General features: G+C 37.6%; 3 protein-coding genes across 4 annotated transcripts; 1 reads left to right on the top strand and 2 right to left on the bottom strand.

The window, feature by feature from the left end:
• Positions 1–60: 60 nt before the first annotated feature.
• On the top strand, positions 61–2,425 carry LOC108567084 (pleckstrin homology domain-containing family M member 1). The gene is made up of 5 exons (XM_017927333.1): positions 61–764; positions 817–1,460; positions 1,549–1,900; positions 1,959–2,129; positions 2,185–2,425. The coding sequence occupies exons 1-5, from the start codon at positions 153–155 to the stop codon at positions 2,296–2,298; spliced, it is 1,893 nt and encodes a 630-aa protein (XP_017782822.1). The 5' UTR covers positions 61–152; the 3' UTR covers positions 2,299–2,425.
• Positions 2,426–2,519: 94 nt separating this feature from the next.
• On the bottom strand, positions 2,520–8,428 carry LOC108567083 (KN motif and ankyrin repeat domain-containing protein 2). Of its 2 annotated transcripts, none has more exons than XM_017927331.1 (8): positions 8,167–8,428; positions 7,887–7,928; positions 7,474–7,818; positions 6,858–7,069; positions 5,662–6,755; positions 5,037–5,219; positions 3,218–3,869; positions 2,520–3,155 (listed from the first exon to the last, which is right to left on the bottom strand). In XM_017927331.1, the coding sequence occupies exons 2-8, from the start codon at positions 7,915–7,917 to the stop codon at positions 2,952–2,954; spliced, it is 2,721 nt and encodes a 906-aa protein (XP_017782820.1). In that variant the 5' UTR covers positions 7,918–7,928; positions 8,167–8,428; the 3' UTR covers positions 2,520–2,951. The 2 variants fall into 2 exon arrangements, with proteins under 2 accessions (XP_017782820.1, XP_017782821.1); XM_017927332.1 differs by having other exon boundaries at positions 7,887–7,925.
• A 633-nt stretch (positions 8,429–9,061) lies between these two features.
• Positions 9,062–10,202, bottom strand: LOC108567066 (ER membrane protein complex subunit 3). The gene is made up of 4 exons (XM_017927274.1): positions 9,964–10,202; positions 9,656–9,909; positions 9,435–9,596; positions 9,062–9,383 (listed from the first exon to the last, which is right to left on the bottom strand). The coding sequence occupies exons 1-4, from the start codon at positions 10,125–10,127 to the stop codon at positions 9,223–9,225; spliced, it is 741 nt and encodes a 246-aa protein (XP_017782763.1). The 5' UTR covers positions 10,128–10,202; the 3' UTR covers positions 9,062–9,222.
• Between the last annotated feature and the right edge of the window lie 6,457 nt (positions 10,203–16,659).

The following is a 16,659-nucleotide window of genomic DNA, read 5'->3' as shown; positions in this document are numbered from 1 at the left end:
TGTTGAGTTGATATAGATTAGATTAACCTAGGTTGTCATCTGATCTGTCAAAGTAGACAATAACATTTGTAATACTACTGTCATAGTGATGTGTTGTTTTTAAATAAAAGTGTGCCTAAACAAGGACAATACATAGCAATGAGTATGCTAAGATGCAAGCGTTTATGAAATCTGTGAAAGCCACAAATAATAGTAGGCAAAGTGCAATCAAAAGTTCAATTACTACTCAGCTTTCTGAGACTGTGAAAGATATACAATTATGCAGTATAGAAGAAGGAGACAGCCTGGAGGCCAAGAACAACTTATGTTCAGTTATAGAAGCAATCTTCTTGCACGGTTTAAAGGATTCTATTGCTCATCGGTTCAGAAAAGCAATATCAGATGTTGACCAAAGACCAGAACCAAATTTTTGGTCACCTCTGCTGATCATCTTGCACAGAGAGAGCATTGAGCAGATCCAACAGCTAAAGCAAATTACCACTGATATAGGACACTGTCGGGCATGGATCAGGCTCTCTCTGAACGAGGCACTGCTTTCTTCATATTTAATGACAATTAGACAAAACCCAAGTGCTTTAAAGTCTTATTACAATACATTTGCTTATATCCGTGATATAGATGAACTGGAGGTTGCACAAAAGTATATTGAAGGCATCGAAAGCATCGATTTAGAGTTGCCTTATAATAATAGTTTATTGAATTCATGGCCTGTACCAACACTTTTGTTGGCAGGAATATGGTCTCCAACACTGAGAACTTGTCCAGTATGTATACAAAAATTTATTATTAAACACAAGTAAAATTTTGTTTTCTTAGATATCATCAGGTGTGGATGTAGCCCAGTCGATGCAAGCAACAAGCTCTGCTAACTCTGAAACATCTTCAATAACTTCATTGATGTCACAGAGCTCAGGGATTGGGCAGATGATCCATTTAAATGAAGATGAAGCTTTGAAAATCATTTTAGCAAAGCATTCGCAAAAACGCGAGAGGGAGGATAATCAAATGGTACCTGAGAAATTAAGCACTCCAAGCGAATCGGAAAGTGAGGACCAGAGCGGGCAAGCCGCTGCTCAAGGAAACTCTCTGAATCGCCAAACGGGCTGGTCCTTCGATGAGAACAATACGGAATCGGAGAAAACTGAGCCCACAGAACCATTGGATAATGCCAAATCCATGGAGCATAGCTTCAACGCTTTAGTGGAAAATAGTTATAATATGTTGGCTGGGACACATATACGTACTCCAGATTTTCGGGAAGTTTGGCAGAAACTGGAGTCTTCAACGGAGAAGCCTCAGGAACCTCAGCCGATTGTTGTTAAAGATGTTCCGCCGCCCAGAAACCAACCTTTGATTTTGGCGAACAACGTTTCCGTCATTGCTAAGGAGTTGGGTTTGGATAATCAAGATTACAAATGTGCGACTTGCAAGGACGATATTTCCTTTGTTGTAAAATCATAGTTAGTATTATGTATTTGACTACCGTATTATTTAATAATATAACGAATTTGTTTTGTGAATAATACTAATAATCAACTATAATTGTAGTGTTTGCGCATTGACTGGCGAATATTTCTGTGGAACATGCATATCTAAGGACGAGATTCCTATACCGGCCAGGATAATACACAATTGGGATTTCAAAGTATATCAAGTATCCGAGAAGGCTTTGAAGTACATCGAAGAAATTAAGGATCATCCAGTAATAGACTTTAAAACAGCAAATCCGTACATTTATACAGCAGTTGAAGAAATGGCAAAGCTCCAGATACTGAGGAACCAGCTCAATTATTTACGCGCATATTTGTACACGTGCCGTGAGCCGATCATTGAGGAGCTTCAGAAGCAGATGTGGCCCAGAGAGTATATGTATGAGCACATACATCAATATTCCATATCGGTAAAAGCGATTACATAAAACTGAGATTGCAGAATTTTAAATCTGTTTACGTTTATAGGATCTGATGCAGGTAAAGGATGGGTCTTTGGCCGAACAGCTAGCGAAGGTGGTACAATTCGGAACAGATCATGTCTTAAATTGTTGGTTGTGCAGTCAGAAAGGTTTCTTATGCGAAATATGTAACCTATCGAAACCGCTTTTCCCATTTGACACTAGAAATGTATACAGGGTAACAACGAAATTCTATAATTGTATTACGAATTAATTCATTGTTTATTTCTTAGTGTAACTTGTGCAGTGGAGTATTTCATAAGACGTGCCAGGACTCTCTGAAGCCGTGTCCAAGATGTAAAAGAAAGAAGGATCGGGAGGACGCTCCGCTGCACGACGCAGAATAATCAGACACCAGCAGCTGCTTTAATTTAATTCTTCATGTTACTTTATTATAGTCAATTTTACACTGTAAACTTGAAACGGTAAAGAAAGAGATGTTAAGGTCTGAATAAATTACGTTATATTATTATATAAATTTACAATTGTTTCACTTAAGTTTGTGATTTCTATAGATCTACATGTCTAATCTGAATGATGATATATTTTTGTTCTATTTGCGTGGAGATGGAAACGCCATGATCTTATTGTTATACGCCTACGCACCCTCTCTTTTATTGAGATTGTATCACAAACTTTTGACTTCTTTAATATTATTGTTATTCATAACGCTTTTCATACATCAAATGATAAAACAAGAACAAATCATTATTTGTCGTTATTTTGATTAATAAATTATTATTATTAACTTGTTAGTCGTAACTCTGGAATGTACTTCAAACATTAACGTTTATAAATATATTTATATAAAAGGTTCAGTTTTCAAAGGTGTATATGATATATATATGTATAAAAAAGTAGTGGAGATAAGTACGGATTTAGATATATGTAGATATATATATGTTGAGTTCGTTGGAACTGGCATAATAAATATGGAGCAAGTATTCTCGTCGGATGGTCCACAGTTAGAATGGAAACGGGTCTTCTATTCTATTCATAGTTAGTAGTTAGTCTTGGTGATGGGTAAAGAGCGGTTACCGCTGTGTTGGAGGAGCGGGGAAGAGGGCGTCTTGGGGCTCGCGGATTTCGACTTCTTTGGCCTGAGGGGTGCTCCTCCATGGATGTTCCTTTCGTGCGCGTATAGCAGGATACCGATGTTACGGTGACCTGCCTCCATAGCGATCTTCAATGCACTGCTGCCGTCCTAATAGAGTATAAGAACCACCTTAGAACAACAACACCAAGTGAATCATTGTGTATACTTACGACATCTGCAATGGATGAGTCACAGTCGGGATGGCTGAGGAAGAGCTTTACGATATCAATGTGGCCGTGTTCCGCGGCGCACATCAGTGCTGTGCTTCCGTCATCATCACGTATATTTATATCAGCACCTGCATCAAGGAGCAATGAGACCATGTCGACTCGGCCATGGCTCACAGCCAACATCAAAGCGGTTTGTCCGTGTTGTGTTGCCCTGATGTTTACATCCGCCAACGAAAACAGCTTTCGGACGACAGTTGCATGTGTCTTCGATCTCACCTCAGCTAAGGATACCAGCATCACGCTGGTATAGCCTGCTGTGTTTTGCTTGTCGATGTCGCATACTTTTGAATCCAAAAGTATCGACACGACGTCGAAGTTGCCGTGCGACACAGCGTAGTGCATAGCCGTATTGCCGCTCGCGTCTACCATGTTAACGATATACTCGAGAAGGGCTGATGATATGTCTTCGAAACAGTCCAGGTAATCCTCCACATCTGCGGGGTCCGCATCCACAATGCTCGACACCTTGAACCATTCTGTCTGGATGATGGCGAATGCGTTTTTTAAATGTCCCCGCGTGTCTTTGCCCTTCTTTTGAATCGAATCGTTCAGCACTTTCAATGCAGCTTGCATTTCACGGCTTGGCGATGATCTAAAACGAAATTAATTAAAATATCAAATCTAACCATATTACAGTAATGCAAAAGATTTTATTTTGTACCAATTAAAAGAAGCACAATTGCGAAATTACATAATTTATAAATAAAAAGGTAAAATGGTAAAAATATATAACAAATAATCAAGAACAAATTTGTTGATAATAATTAAAAACATTATATATAGACAAAAGCAAAATTATCTGTGAAAATAGTGTAGATATACTAGAAATCTAGAAACAGTTGAAAGCGTTGTTTTGTTTTTCATTTAGGCACAGTGTGTTTATTAAATAAATACGCTAAACAATTTGCGACTTGTATGCACGTACCAAATCTAATTTACTATACGGAACAAATATGGAAGTTATTTACTTTACAATGATCATAAACTTCTTTATTATAAGCAAATGTTTGCTATTTGTCGTATATTTGTATCAATAGAAATTAAAACGGATATTTGTAGAATGTAAACAAAATATTATTACTACTGCAGTTTTCACTGCTTTTCTTTACTTTATAGATACGGAAAGATATTGAAATCGTGTTTTCCGTAGGATATATTAATCTATTATAATCCATTCCATCTTTGAAAGGAGTATTGTTAATACCAACTAATTTTTGGAGAGGTCACATGAATTAGATAGTAGTGAATCATAAAAAGGTATTTTTTAATAACGCTCATCCCGACGATTTGTAAATTGAATATACTATAGAATTCGAAGTAAATGTTTTTATCACTTGCTCATTTTCAAGCTACTAAAGCATAAGAATTATAAGGCAACTAAAATTGTGCTTATGTAATATTGCATTTATATGGAAAGCGGAAATACTGAGTGTGTAAGAAAGTAATTTTCTATTAAAGAATGCAACGACAGGACGTATATTGATAAAAAAAAAAGATTAAACTAAGTGCTGTAAGGTGTATCTAAAGTTGATAAGATAGATATTTTGTGAATTCAAAAGATTTTCGAAATATTTAAAAGACAAGAGTTAATTTTTTTTTTATAATAATTTAATCAATGAATGTTGTTGATTACGTGTTGAATGTAAAAAATTAACAATGTCAGAATCAAAGAAAAATTGATTGTGTTTATTTTGTTTAGATCATGTGTGTCGTAGGTGTAAATAAACAGTAGATCGTTAAGAGAAAGTGTAATAGTTACTTTTTCCTTAAGCTGGGCGGTTGGCATAGTGAGTTCTCCGAGACCGAGGGTTGATTCTTGTCTTCCAGTTCATCATTTTTGGCGGAAGACTCAGCCTGTTGGTATTTCGGGCTGACCTTCTCGGAGAAAATAGTTACGTCGGATGCGATTGTTTTCGTCGGCACCAATTCTAATGCACTGAGTCTGGAGGAGAAAGTTATAAATACATTAATTATTACACACGGCGGTCGTCTTTTCTTTTTGAGGATGTATTTATATAGAGATGTATGTGTACAAATTTAAAAAAGTCGCGTCCTGACAATCGGATTTATAAATACCTCGTATACAGTATGTCTTGCCGCATGTACGTGAGTCCATCCTCCTGAAAGGAACCGAACATCCGGTAACACGATTGCCGCTAAATTAAGTCCACATAGGGGAAGCAAAATGCACGTTTGTCCCAGGACTGGTAAAGCGACTAGCTTTGTTTTGATCTCTTATTGATGTCTGGGCTAGGGCATGCGCGCTCGCGAAATGTTTGTATACCCATGACCTTACTCTAATTAGCACACCAACCCTCGCCCACCCCGTCAACGAAAAAAGAAACGCGACGAAATAAACGTGAAAAGAAATCAATGAAACTTACCCTACTGGTGATTTGTCTGGGACGGCCGGTATTTTCGTGTAAGTATCCTGCCGTTTGAACTTTCTATTTTCCACCGGTGTCGTGGGTATTTGCGGCCTGGGTATTCTGGACGGTGTCACCGACTCTTCCTTCTTGGCTGCCTCCTCGCTGATCGTGTTGCAGGCGACTTCCACCGTCTCCGCCTGATTATCCACGGACTTGTGTTTCATCTCAATCAGGCCCTTCGTGTCGGTACATTTCGAATGCGAGCTGCTCTCGTATTGACTACCTTTATTCGATTGTGTGCATTCGTGCTGACTCTGTTTTGATGCCGTTTTAATTTCTGATTGGGTCGATTTGTTGGAGGAGTTTATGCACAAGCCTTGGTCATACTGGCAACCGATTGTCCGGCTGCGGCTCAGTTTCGCTTCGCCTAGATGGAATGATTTGCTGCGGGGCACTGACAGAGCTGCTAGAGATATGGATGTGGACGTGGTGTTCCCGAGCTCGCTGCATTTCGCGCAGATTGCGTCGATGATGGTGTCATCTGAAACGGCAACTGTGCGAGTGGCCGGACTATGCTGGATACCTGTCTCTAATGTCCTAGTTGTGGCGTTGACGCCGATGTCGCTAAATACTTTAACGGCGGTTTGGGTTGAAAAATCCTTTAAGATTGGCCTTGGATCAGTTGTTTGCACGTGGGCTTCGCGTTTCTCCTTGGGTACGATGGTCTGTGTAGCCTTACTTGTGTAGATGTTCTGTTTACTTTCCGGCCCGTTCAGGAATTTATTTTTCTCCAAAAACCACCGATCCGTGTACTGTTCAGGCTGGGTGTCGGTGGACACCGTCTTCGTGTGTGGTGCTTGATGACCAACTCCAACGTTCCTCGTAATGACGCCTGCCATCACGCCGAAGTCGCGTCTCGGGGGCGGAGGTGGCGGCGGTTGTTGTTTGCTGTCCCCGCCAAGTGGATCATTAGAAAACGAATGAGATCGATTCCTTGCGAAATGATTAAATAAATAATTCGAGTTAAAACGGTTCAATTTCGAATCCTCCTCGGCGCGCAGCTTCGATACTAGCTGCTCGTTCTCTTCTTTCAGTTCCGTCAACTGCACCTATTTCCAAAGAAAGCTTTGAATAAGTAACTGAGGGTTGTGTTGTTAATTGTGCGGGGAATACCAAGTAGGTGTTTAGATATGCATGAAATGGGTCAGTACCTGCAAGGAAGGGACCATTTTGACCATTTCCTCCAGTTCCTTAGTGCGCTCTAAGCTCAATGCCATTTGAGTCCGGATGTTCTGGAGGGCGGCGGGGCTGAGGCCGCAGGACTCGACCTGCTCGAAGTCTTTGCTGCCATTACCGGCGGGATGCAAGATTGCCATGCTCGATCCGGATGTACCCATAGAGGAGACGGCCGGCAGCCTCCGCTCTGTTTATTGCAAATAATAATAACTCAACATGTTATCACATAACACGTTATCGAACAAAGATAAAAACAAAAAAATTACGAAGCTAAGGTGAGATTCCGATCAGTAATTATCAAAATTGGAATGTTGCAGATTTCATAGAGTGAGGAAGCAATAAAACAGATGACAATCAGTATTAATGGAGATATAGAGAATACTAAAAAAAAACATAGTAACCAAGGAAGAATGCGTATTGAATGTTGAATTTGAGCAACAGGTAAACTGAACTGGTAGCGAGGATGGCGCAAGCGCGTGCTCGGGAGTTAAGCTAATTGTTAAGCTCCAGTGCACTTCCTATTATTCCCGTGCATTGCCCTATTTAAATAAGTAACAAAGAGCAATTAGTGAAAATGAGCCGGTTCATTACCTGATACAGCTGTCACATCAGGCAAATTATTAGAAAGTTTATTTTTGGAGCGCTGCAGCGTCCTTTCGAAATCCGAAACCGCATCGCTGAGTGCATTGTCTTGTTCCAACGGTGACTTCTCCAGGTCCCTCAAGGACGGCATGGGGGCTGCTTCCATCTGCACTAGTGGAGGCGTTAGGCCCAGGAGCACCTCCATGGACTGCCTTTGCTTCCTTCGATCTTTTCGTCGCTTGATCGAACCCATCTTTTCCACCTGTTGTTGCCCAATGCTCTCGCAGTACCGGACGAAATCCAAGTATATATGGTACCCGTACGGGCAGCACGTGCATTGGTACCAGCCGTACCCTAAGAGACATTCATGATCAGCACCTACTCTCTAGCCTACCCCCTATAGGGGGATGCTCAACACTCACCATTGTCTGTGGGCAGTTGCGAATAGGACATTTTGCGTACTACTAGAAGATCAAGCAACAGAAAATAAAATAGAAAAAAACTTGTCTAAATACATGTACGACCGTATCTATTAATAAATGTTATCGCTCTGCAATGCGATTATATCATAATAAAAATATATAAACAAGGATGACTGAATGTATGGCTGCGAGCGGAATTTCGAAAAAGGGGGCCGAATATTAATTGATGATAATAGGCGAACAGATGCTTCATAGCAACTAGTGGGGAGAGGGCGCCTACCGGATTCCTAACAGGTCGGATGCTGCACCAATGCCGAAGTTCTTGTATCTTCCAGAAGGTACCCCCGAAACAAAACAACAACAACACTAGACCACAAAATATTTTAATCCCACTTGGGAAGGAGAACGCAATCCTTGCCCGCAAACATCGCTCGACTATTTCAGACTATTTACAATCACATTTCAACCAACACAATCCCACACTCCGATCCATGCTCCTCATTATCCGTGTTAAAAATATGATGGGTATACTTTCTAAGGTGACCAGCCTCGCATACGTATGCAACTTTCGTGTTATATAAGTTGCATACACGCAACCATTAATGCGTAGCTCTTATATCATAGGTTGCAGTCATAATACTAGTACCATGAGTTGCAGTACTATCCATTCGGCCATGAACATTGCCTGTGTATGAATCATTGTTGACATATATAGCTGATAGAAAAACACATTTCTCGACATGTACATCTTATTAATTTTATATTCCTTATGACATCTAATGTGTTATTCCAGTTACAACATATTTTATAAAAAGAACTTAGATTAATTTCCTATATAGTGATACTATTTCAAAATATGCATTTAAGCATTCTGAAAATGCAACACATGATTTGCCTAATAGTCAAGGCCTACATTAAATAATATATTGATACATATTACAGACTTCACTAAATAATTCAATGTTATTGAGGATTGGCGAAAAATCATTAAAAGTTCAACAGCGTAATATACTGATATTGTACTGATTATTGTATTGATACTGATATTGTAGATGACGCTTTAAACATATTTTTAGATTCAAATATCGTATGGAAACATGTTGAATAATGATAAATTATACTTGTATTATAGAGGAATTGTATTAAAAAAAAGTAAAATAACAGGCATCTGATGATCCATTAGAAAATTAGGTGAACTGTTTATTGAAATTATTCTATTTTGCGACATAAGTTGATTATTGATTCTATTTATAACGGTTGACGATTATCAACTATTCACATTTAAATGAATACATATTTTTTTTTGGCAATACATTTGAATTGCGCATTGTATGTTTCATTGATCTACCAACGAATTATCTATATCCTGCAAGATCCATTGGTGATCAACAATTTCTAAGGCCTCCCATTCAGCTTTAAATGCAACTTTTGGATCTGGTGGCATAGCCATTGCTGCTCCAGACATTTGGTCTTGCATTTGTTTGCTTTGATCAGCAGCTAAAATGGAACATTTAGAATTATACAAAAGTTTATCATATATATATTTACCATTATTTTCTCCTAGGACTAGTGCATAAATACTTCTCAAACCAAAAACGTTCAAGAAATACCAAGATGCAGATGATACCCATGAGGCGTCCAGATGAGAAAGCTCAATGCCTCTTTGCAGCATAGGTTTAAAACGAAGAGTTAATGGAAAAGGTACTTTGGCTAAAATTTTATTATAATTAATATATATTTGAATTCATATATGTATTATAAATATTTACTTGTTATGAAGCCAGAGAACATCCAGTTAATCCAGCCACCAATTATGAACATAGGAATTACATTTGTAATATTTCCCTTTAACATATCTGTCATCATATTTGGATCGGTCATCATTGTTGGAGCAGTGTGCTCTCTTTTTTGTGTTAAGTACCCAGTCTCCTGGTTATTGAAGAACTGCCTACGCATATTGAATGATGACCTGGGTATATACTTTGCATTTTCCCTAAGTATTCTGGATCTTAGAATAATTTGACTTAAACAGGAAATTTTAATAAAAGATGCTTTGGATTTTAATATTATAACCTACCTATCTTGAAGTTGCTGGATTTCAACCTTTTTCTGTGAGGATAACAAAATAGAAACATAATGTCTAAATATACCGACCAGAAATGTTATCACTATGATGGGTAAAAACACCCATCCTCTAATATTGGGATCAACCACTAAATCCGTCATTACACTTATACTCATTACTAAAACTTGCCTTGTATGCCTGGCATGTCTAGTATTGAACGCAAATTGTCTGGTCGATTATAGGTCATGTTTGAAACGTTGCCTATGTCATAACTAAGTTGGTGGCGCCTAAGTGGTCAGAATCAAGACTTCAATATCAATGTAGAATGTGTTGCATAGATAACAGTACAATTCTATGAACTTTGCAGAAGTACTACGAACATAGGTACTTTGTAATTGATTATTTATTTGTATTTTAGGTGTTTATGGTACGCAAGTAAGAAATTTATAGCGGAGCATCAATCAAGTTGTCTTCTCTCCGAGTTTCGTATTTTTTTTGCGTCGTAATGATTTAAAGGCATTAATTAGGATTGCCTGGGGTGCAATACATTTTAAGGAGTACGTTCACGTGTTCCCATTCAACGGAAATTAATCTGCCGGAGAAAGAAAACGTTAGTCCACTTAAATTTAATTGCTGGCATTTTTGTTTTTGCCCTGCCCAGTTCGATCCGCTTTGCGTGTGTTTTGCATTTAATTGCAGGCCGGGTAATTTGTTGTTGCTTGCGAGATGCATCTTACTACAGCTACTACTACAATACAGCATAAGATCACCAGCCAGGATCCGAATGGGATTCGTATGCGGAGGACCAGAGTCGATGATTAAGATGATGATGATGACGATGATGGTGATGCGCGATCATCAGCAAGCGTTTTATTCAGTAAAATTCCTCAAAAAGAAATTCGAATAATAGGTTGCCGTAATTACATCGAAAGAATTTACAATTGCATGTAAGAAAACGTACGCAACCGGCCTTTTTTGTACAGCAGTACGCAATAAAATTTCATGACAGAATTCTTCGTAGCTATCCATCCAAGAATAGCTGTTATAGTTTGTTATGTTGTAAGAGAGCGTGCAGAGATAGAGGAGGCCATCGCGGGTCAAGAGGTCACTCTATAATCGGGCCTCTGGATCTACGCTCTAATTTACCTAGAAGTGCTTCTTTACTTTCAAGATCAGAGGTTGTAATCGTCACTTGTTATACAGTTGTGCCTCCCTCGGTCTGATTCCGAGAACGGCGCGGCGCGTTATGTAAATCACTGTAATTGTTATTACAATAATACAAGTGTCACATGCACCGTCCGGGCTCCGGTTCGCGGGAACGGTAATTTCCTGATTCGCCATTGTCCACGCCGATGGCCCACTCAAGGAACCCATGGATATGGGTATGGGACGGGGAAAATGGGCATGGGCAGCGCTTCCGGAGCGGTTGGGCAGCGAAACAACGGGCGCACATGTCTTGGACGTCTTTTCGCAGTTCTCACGGCGAATGATGTGTAGCATGTGTCACCAGAAACTAGTATGTCCAGTTCTGGTCAGTCCGTTAAGGGTTGGCGGGCCAAGGGTCAAATCCGCTAACGCAAGGGTCACTTTAAACGTGGAAGCACCCTTTCCCACGACTGGCCCCAGCCCGTCGAAGATAACTGGGGTGGGCCGAAAAAGGATTCGCTCGCCCGATATATGGATGGATGGTCAAGTGAATTTTCTACGCGCTACTTTGAAGGGTCCGTTTCCTTTCAGGATGACAAAAGGGGACCATGCTCATCCTTTCTTCGTGGCCCTGACCGGTTATGCCTTCGGTCAACCTGCATAAATATTACATCGCAAAAAGGGTTGGCCATGTGTGCAGAGTGCGTGCGTGCGTGTGAGAAACAACGCGAGAGAGAATATCAACAACAAACAACAACAACCACTGCGCATTGCACAAAAAAAAGAACAGAAAATAAAATAACAACCAACATTATCATTGAAAACCCATCGGACTGCGTAACGTCCTGAAGACGCTCGCTGTATTACAATTTTAATATAAATAATTGATGTCTCTAATTAATTCCTCTTAGGCCTCGCGTAAAGAGGAATCCAATAAGAACCTCATTTCGTTGTCCCCGATGCTGTCCTACCTATCCGATCTTCTTCTCCTCCCCCTTTCGATGGACCCGCGCGTTATTCTGTGTTCTCCGCCGTTGTTTGTTGTTCTCCTCTCGGTCCTTTTTCGTTTTGTTCTGCTTGTTGTCGTCTTCTTCTTCATCATCTTCTTCTTCTCCATCGTCTTTCCTTCCTTTTCCTCGCTTCTCTTCATACGGAAACCAGTTTTGTGACAGTCTTTATAAAGCGGCTGTTTGTGTCGTCCGGGATCGTAATCGTGATCACGGAACGAATATATTTTAGGGTAAAATTTTCCATAAGACCTAAACCGAATTCGTTCTTTATGTAAATGCCCATGCGCTCGCGGCTATAAAAGTCGAATTGGAACAATTTTTCCTCTTATTTATTTCAACTATTATCACCGGGACCCACGACCGTAAAAACATTATTGATTCTCTTTTATTTCCATCTTCTCATTGTTGGCGCTGCCCGGATCGTAATTTTGGCGTTATGACCATCTAACCATAAAAAAATATAATATAAATAAAGACAAGGCACCGAAAACTGCCGTTCGCATTTCTTCCACTTATTATTGTTATTATTATCATTATCATCATCACTATTATTACTTCTCCGTTGTTATTGTTGGCGTTATGTTACTTGTCTCCTTATTCGTTTTTTTTATTATATTTTTCTTAAAAATCTTGTCTTCTCTCTCTGTCTTTCATACCTTCCTCTTTAGAGCAATTGTTTTCCTGGTATTTACTAACATTATGATTTACTGCGACACATGTACTTTTTCGAGAACAAGTATAACGACTTGTACACGCCAGTTTCTAATTTGAATGCGCACTTGTTATACATACATAATTTTTATGCAACTTCTTCCTGGTGTAAATGTGGTACCATTTCCAGAGCGCGGGTCGCGGGGTTAAATGCTTGGGGATTTAAAAAAAAATCCAGTTTCCAGCTACCTACTTTATTAAAGATCATTATACCCACAGCAATTGCGGCTCATTGTGTGCATGTACTTCGAGCATTTCGGGTCACCTTCGGCACATAAAAATCGACCTGCCTCTTTCTAAAACCGAACCTCTGCTCTACCACAACTGTAAATTGGACTACGCAACGATCATTCTCTTAACTTCCAATATATACTACACATCGAACTACTATACTATTATATGTTCAGTATAGTCATTCTAGCAAACTTCAACGTAATCAATTTTATAAACGTCAATGATTCTAGTACAACAACACATTGTATTACACAGTTGACCTGCAGTAAACACCGTTATTGCAATACAATCGTTAAAGAAAACATTTACAAATTCAAGCATTTATTAAATTAAAACATATAATTTAATTACACAAAAATCAGTATAAAATATATTCCAGTTCATTGAAATACATTCTAATATTCAAAATAAACTTTACTAATTACTTTCAACCTAACCTTTATCAACTTTACTTTCCTAACAATTTATAGAAACCGATTTGAATGTGATAAGTTTTCTAAATAGATTTCCCTTTATTAATAGAAAGTCCATTTCCTTATATATTTATAAATCCTCAGCTATTCGCATTTTCAATTTATATTTTCACAATTTCACTGTCTAAACTATTCACAAGATCACATTGTATACAATTGTGGAAATTCATTCAAATATGTTAGTATTTTCAATGAAAATCTATTGTAGAGAGTATTGATAAATGCTATATATTTGTAGAAATGTGAAGTGAAATCTATGAATTGTCTTAGTTTCCATGAAATGTTACAACGTTGTTTACAAAATATGAAGCGCATAAATTTCTTGTTGATGGTTATTACAATGAATGTTTTTGATGAGTAAGAAAAAGAAACCTTCTTTAACGTAAACATATTAAAATCTTAATGACGAAATAATTAACATAGCTAATTGGTTATTTAATGACTATAGTACAATATTCCTCTATGTCCAATATTCTCAATTTTCTAAAAGTAATAATTTATTCGTAACAAACTGATTAGATTAGTACACGTATTTGGAGTAAAGTGAAAAGGAAATTTATATATAAGCTTGTTTTCTTTACAATACTTATTGAATTAAACGAATAATACTTGTTGGATTACTCATGTAATAGTGCAAGAATTTTGGTGTAACTTCTTGCAAACAAAAGTAAATAGAATATTTTATGAATAGTTCTTTAATAAGATTTAAAGTCAAGTTGAATTATGTAATATTCGTAGACCTTGAACCTTAGGCTCGAGAAGGAGTATTAATTACAAATATATGTGCTACAAAATTCTTTAAGCGGTATCTAATATGTAGACACATCTCATGTTACTGAACGCTTCATATTAATTAGATATTTCCATTATATAATATGCATCTATCATTACCTTTTTTTCTAGTATATATATATTCATTAACAAATTTTCTATTATTCAATAAAATATAAGAGAATCATTTCTTTTTCTTCCATGACAAATCTTTTAATGTTACTTCCATGATAATTTTAATTGGACTTTCTAATCGTGGTGGCAATAAATATGTTTCCTCTTCTTTTTCTATACTCAGGTATCTTCTCTCAATCAATATTAATTAAAATCGAGAGTAATTAAATTCTTGTAGAAATAATTTATAGAAATTACTTAAAATGAATTTTACAGATTTTTTTATAATGATAATCTGCATTTACATAATATCATGGAATTAATTAAGATGAGATTTCAGTTTATTTTTCGGATAGTTTTACCGTTACAACTAACTATGTAAACGCAGTAACAATAATTGTGATTATTAATTAAGCAATTTTTGATGAGGATAAGAATTGGATTGAAACAATGATAAAATTCCTAATTCTTAACATGTTTGATTACATAATTATAAGATGAGAATTCAGTTTATTTTTCGGATAGTTTTACCGTTCCAACTAACTCTATGTAAACGCAGTAACAATAATTGTGATTATTAATTAAGCAATTTTTGATGAGGATAATTGGATTGAAACAATGATAAAATTCCTAATTCTTAATATGTTTGATTACATAATTAATAGAGATAAGTCCATATAAACTTAATAATTAATTATTTTATATTAATTAACAAAGACGTATCCAAATTAATGATTGTTTAATGTTTATAATTCTTGGCTAATGAAAGTTAAACAACGTGTTTTGTTTATATTATTTAGATTGGTGACTTTATAGAAACTAGTCTATTAATTTCAAGAATTAAGTATTTCGTTTCTCAAGTAAATACAAATGTTGTATTATCTTATAATTTCAAGTTGTAGTACTAATAATAGGCAATTTTATGCCAAGTATTTGATGTTGTTAAAGACATATGTAAGTTTGTGTCTATATAGATATACATGTGTAGATGTGCGCGTACAAAAACAATAATATGATGTGTAGGGCCGTTCCGTGGAAGCCAATTAAAATTCTGCCAGTTTTTCATCCGGACTCTATTACAATCGATGCAATTAAAATTAATTGGAGCGCGGTTTTATTTAAAGTGACGATAGTAAAAGAAAAATAAATAATTGCAAGAAGGTGGACTAAAGCAAAGCAACGATGGATAAAAAAAAACAAATGGTAAAGATGCACACAAAATAAAGGACGGGAATCGAGAAGTAATATAAATAAATATATATATCCATATAAGTGTGTGTGTATATATAGTGGAAAAGGAAAGAAAAAAGGTGAAACGTTGGAAGAAGGAAAACTAATTGATGGAAGGAGCGACGAGGAGATAAGAGAGACGACCTCAGGATTCGGTTTTATGGTAACTGCAGCCCGCGGCTAAGGTTTTAGTCCATTAGATGAGAATTTAGTGCGGAGGTAATTGTGGAAATAATGGTGAGCGTGCTAGAAAAATAAAAGAAGAAGAATTGGAATAAAGAAGGCTATGCATATGCGTGTGTATTACATCTGCATGCAGATATAAAATGTCATCTGCGCGGCGATGATTTTGTTGTAAGTTTACGATGGGCGTGCATGGGTGTTGCCTGACAACGTCTCGCTGATCCGACAACCAATCGATATTGAACTGTTGCAATAATAATAACCCACTGATTTGTCCACCTTTTCCAATCCTATCCTTCTCGCTTCACCATCATTAGGCGTCATCGCGATGATCGCCGTAGCCAACCTCACGGATCAGATCGAGAAGAACAGAGCGAGACAGGATACGAGGACAATAAGGTGAAATAAGAATTCGCTTGACAATTTCGATGATTTATTGCTGTTAGAGAGAGGACGAAGGGAGCGGAAAGGAGCATCACTCGAAATTGTTTGTTTTATACCTGCTGAGGGAAACGCGATCAATCAAGTATAAAAAAAATAAAATAGAGAACCGAGCAGCGATCGACGATGGAAGGGAAATAAAAAAAGTAGCATTACGGTATGAACAAAAAAGAAGAAGAGGAGGACGATAGAGAAGAAAGGATGGAGTAGAAAGGAAAGGGAACGAAGAAGGACGATGACTGCGAGGAGTCGGGAGGTGGACTGGAGGATGCTGGGTGGGGTAGGGCCGTTATAAAAATTTGCTTAACGAAATTATTGCGGCCGCCGCAAAATGGTGGCGATTTTGAATTATAGATTGCGGCTAATGGAATTGGAAAATAAGAGCAACCGGAGAC

The sequence above is a fragment of the Nicrophorus vespilloides genome, unplaced genomic scaffold (assembly GCF_001412225.1).
Source record: "Nicrophorus vespilloides isolate i.1.1-1 unplaced genomic scaffold, Nicve_v1.0, whole genome shotgun sequence".
NCBI lineage: Eukaryota > Metazoa > Arthropoda > Insecta > Coleoptera > Silphidae > Nicrophorus > Nicrophorus vespilloides.
The sequence above is the reverse complement of the archived record's forward strand: the minus strand, read 5'-3'. Positions and strand labels throughout refer to the sequence as shown.

Coding starts and splice junctions, on each gene's coding strand:
- LOC108567084 (XM_017927333.1), top strand. CDS start 153: ATGCAAGCGTTTATGAAATCTGTGAAAGCCACAAATAATAGTAGGCAA. Junction 1,901..1,958: donor TACATCAATATTCCATATCG/GTAAAAGCGATT, acceptor TTACGTTTATAG/GATCTGATGCAGGTAAAGGA. Junction 2,130..2,184: donor ACACTAGAAATGTATACAGG/GTAACAACGAAA, acceptor TTTATTTCTTAG/TGTAACTTGTGCAGTGGAGT.
- LOC108567066 (XM_017927274.1), bottom strand. CDS start 10,127: ATGAGTATAAGTGTAATGACGGATTTAGTGGTTGATCCCAATATTAGA. Junction 9,597..9,655: donor GTTCTCTGGCTTCATAACAA/GTAAATATTTAT, acceptor ATAAAATTTTAG/CCAAAGTACCTTTTCCATTA. Junction 9,384..9,434: donor AGTCCTAGGAGAAAATAATG/GTAAATATATAT, acceptor GTTCCATTTTAG/CTGCTGATCAAAGCAAACAA.
- LOC108567083 (XM_017927331.1), bottom strand. CDS start 7,917: ATGTCCTATTCGCAACTGCCCACAGACAATG. Junction 7,819..7,886: donor GCAACTGCCCACAGACAATG/GTGAGTGTTGAG, acceptor AATGTCTCTTAG/GGTACGGCTGGTACCAATGC. Junction 5,220..5,661: donor CCAGACAAATCACCAGTAGG/GTAAGTTTCATT, acceptor TTTCTCCTCCAG/ACTCAGTGCATTAGAATTGG.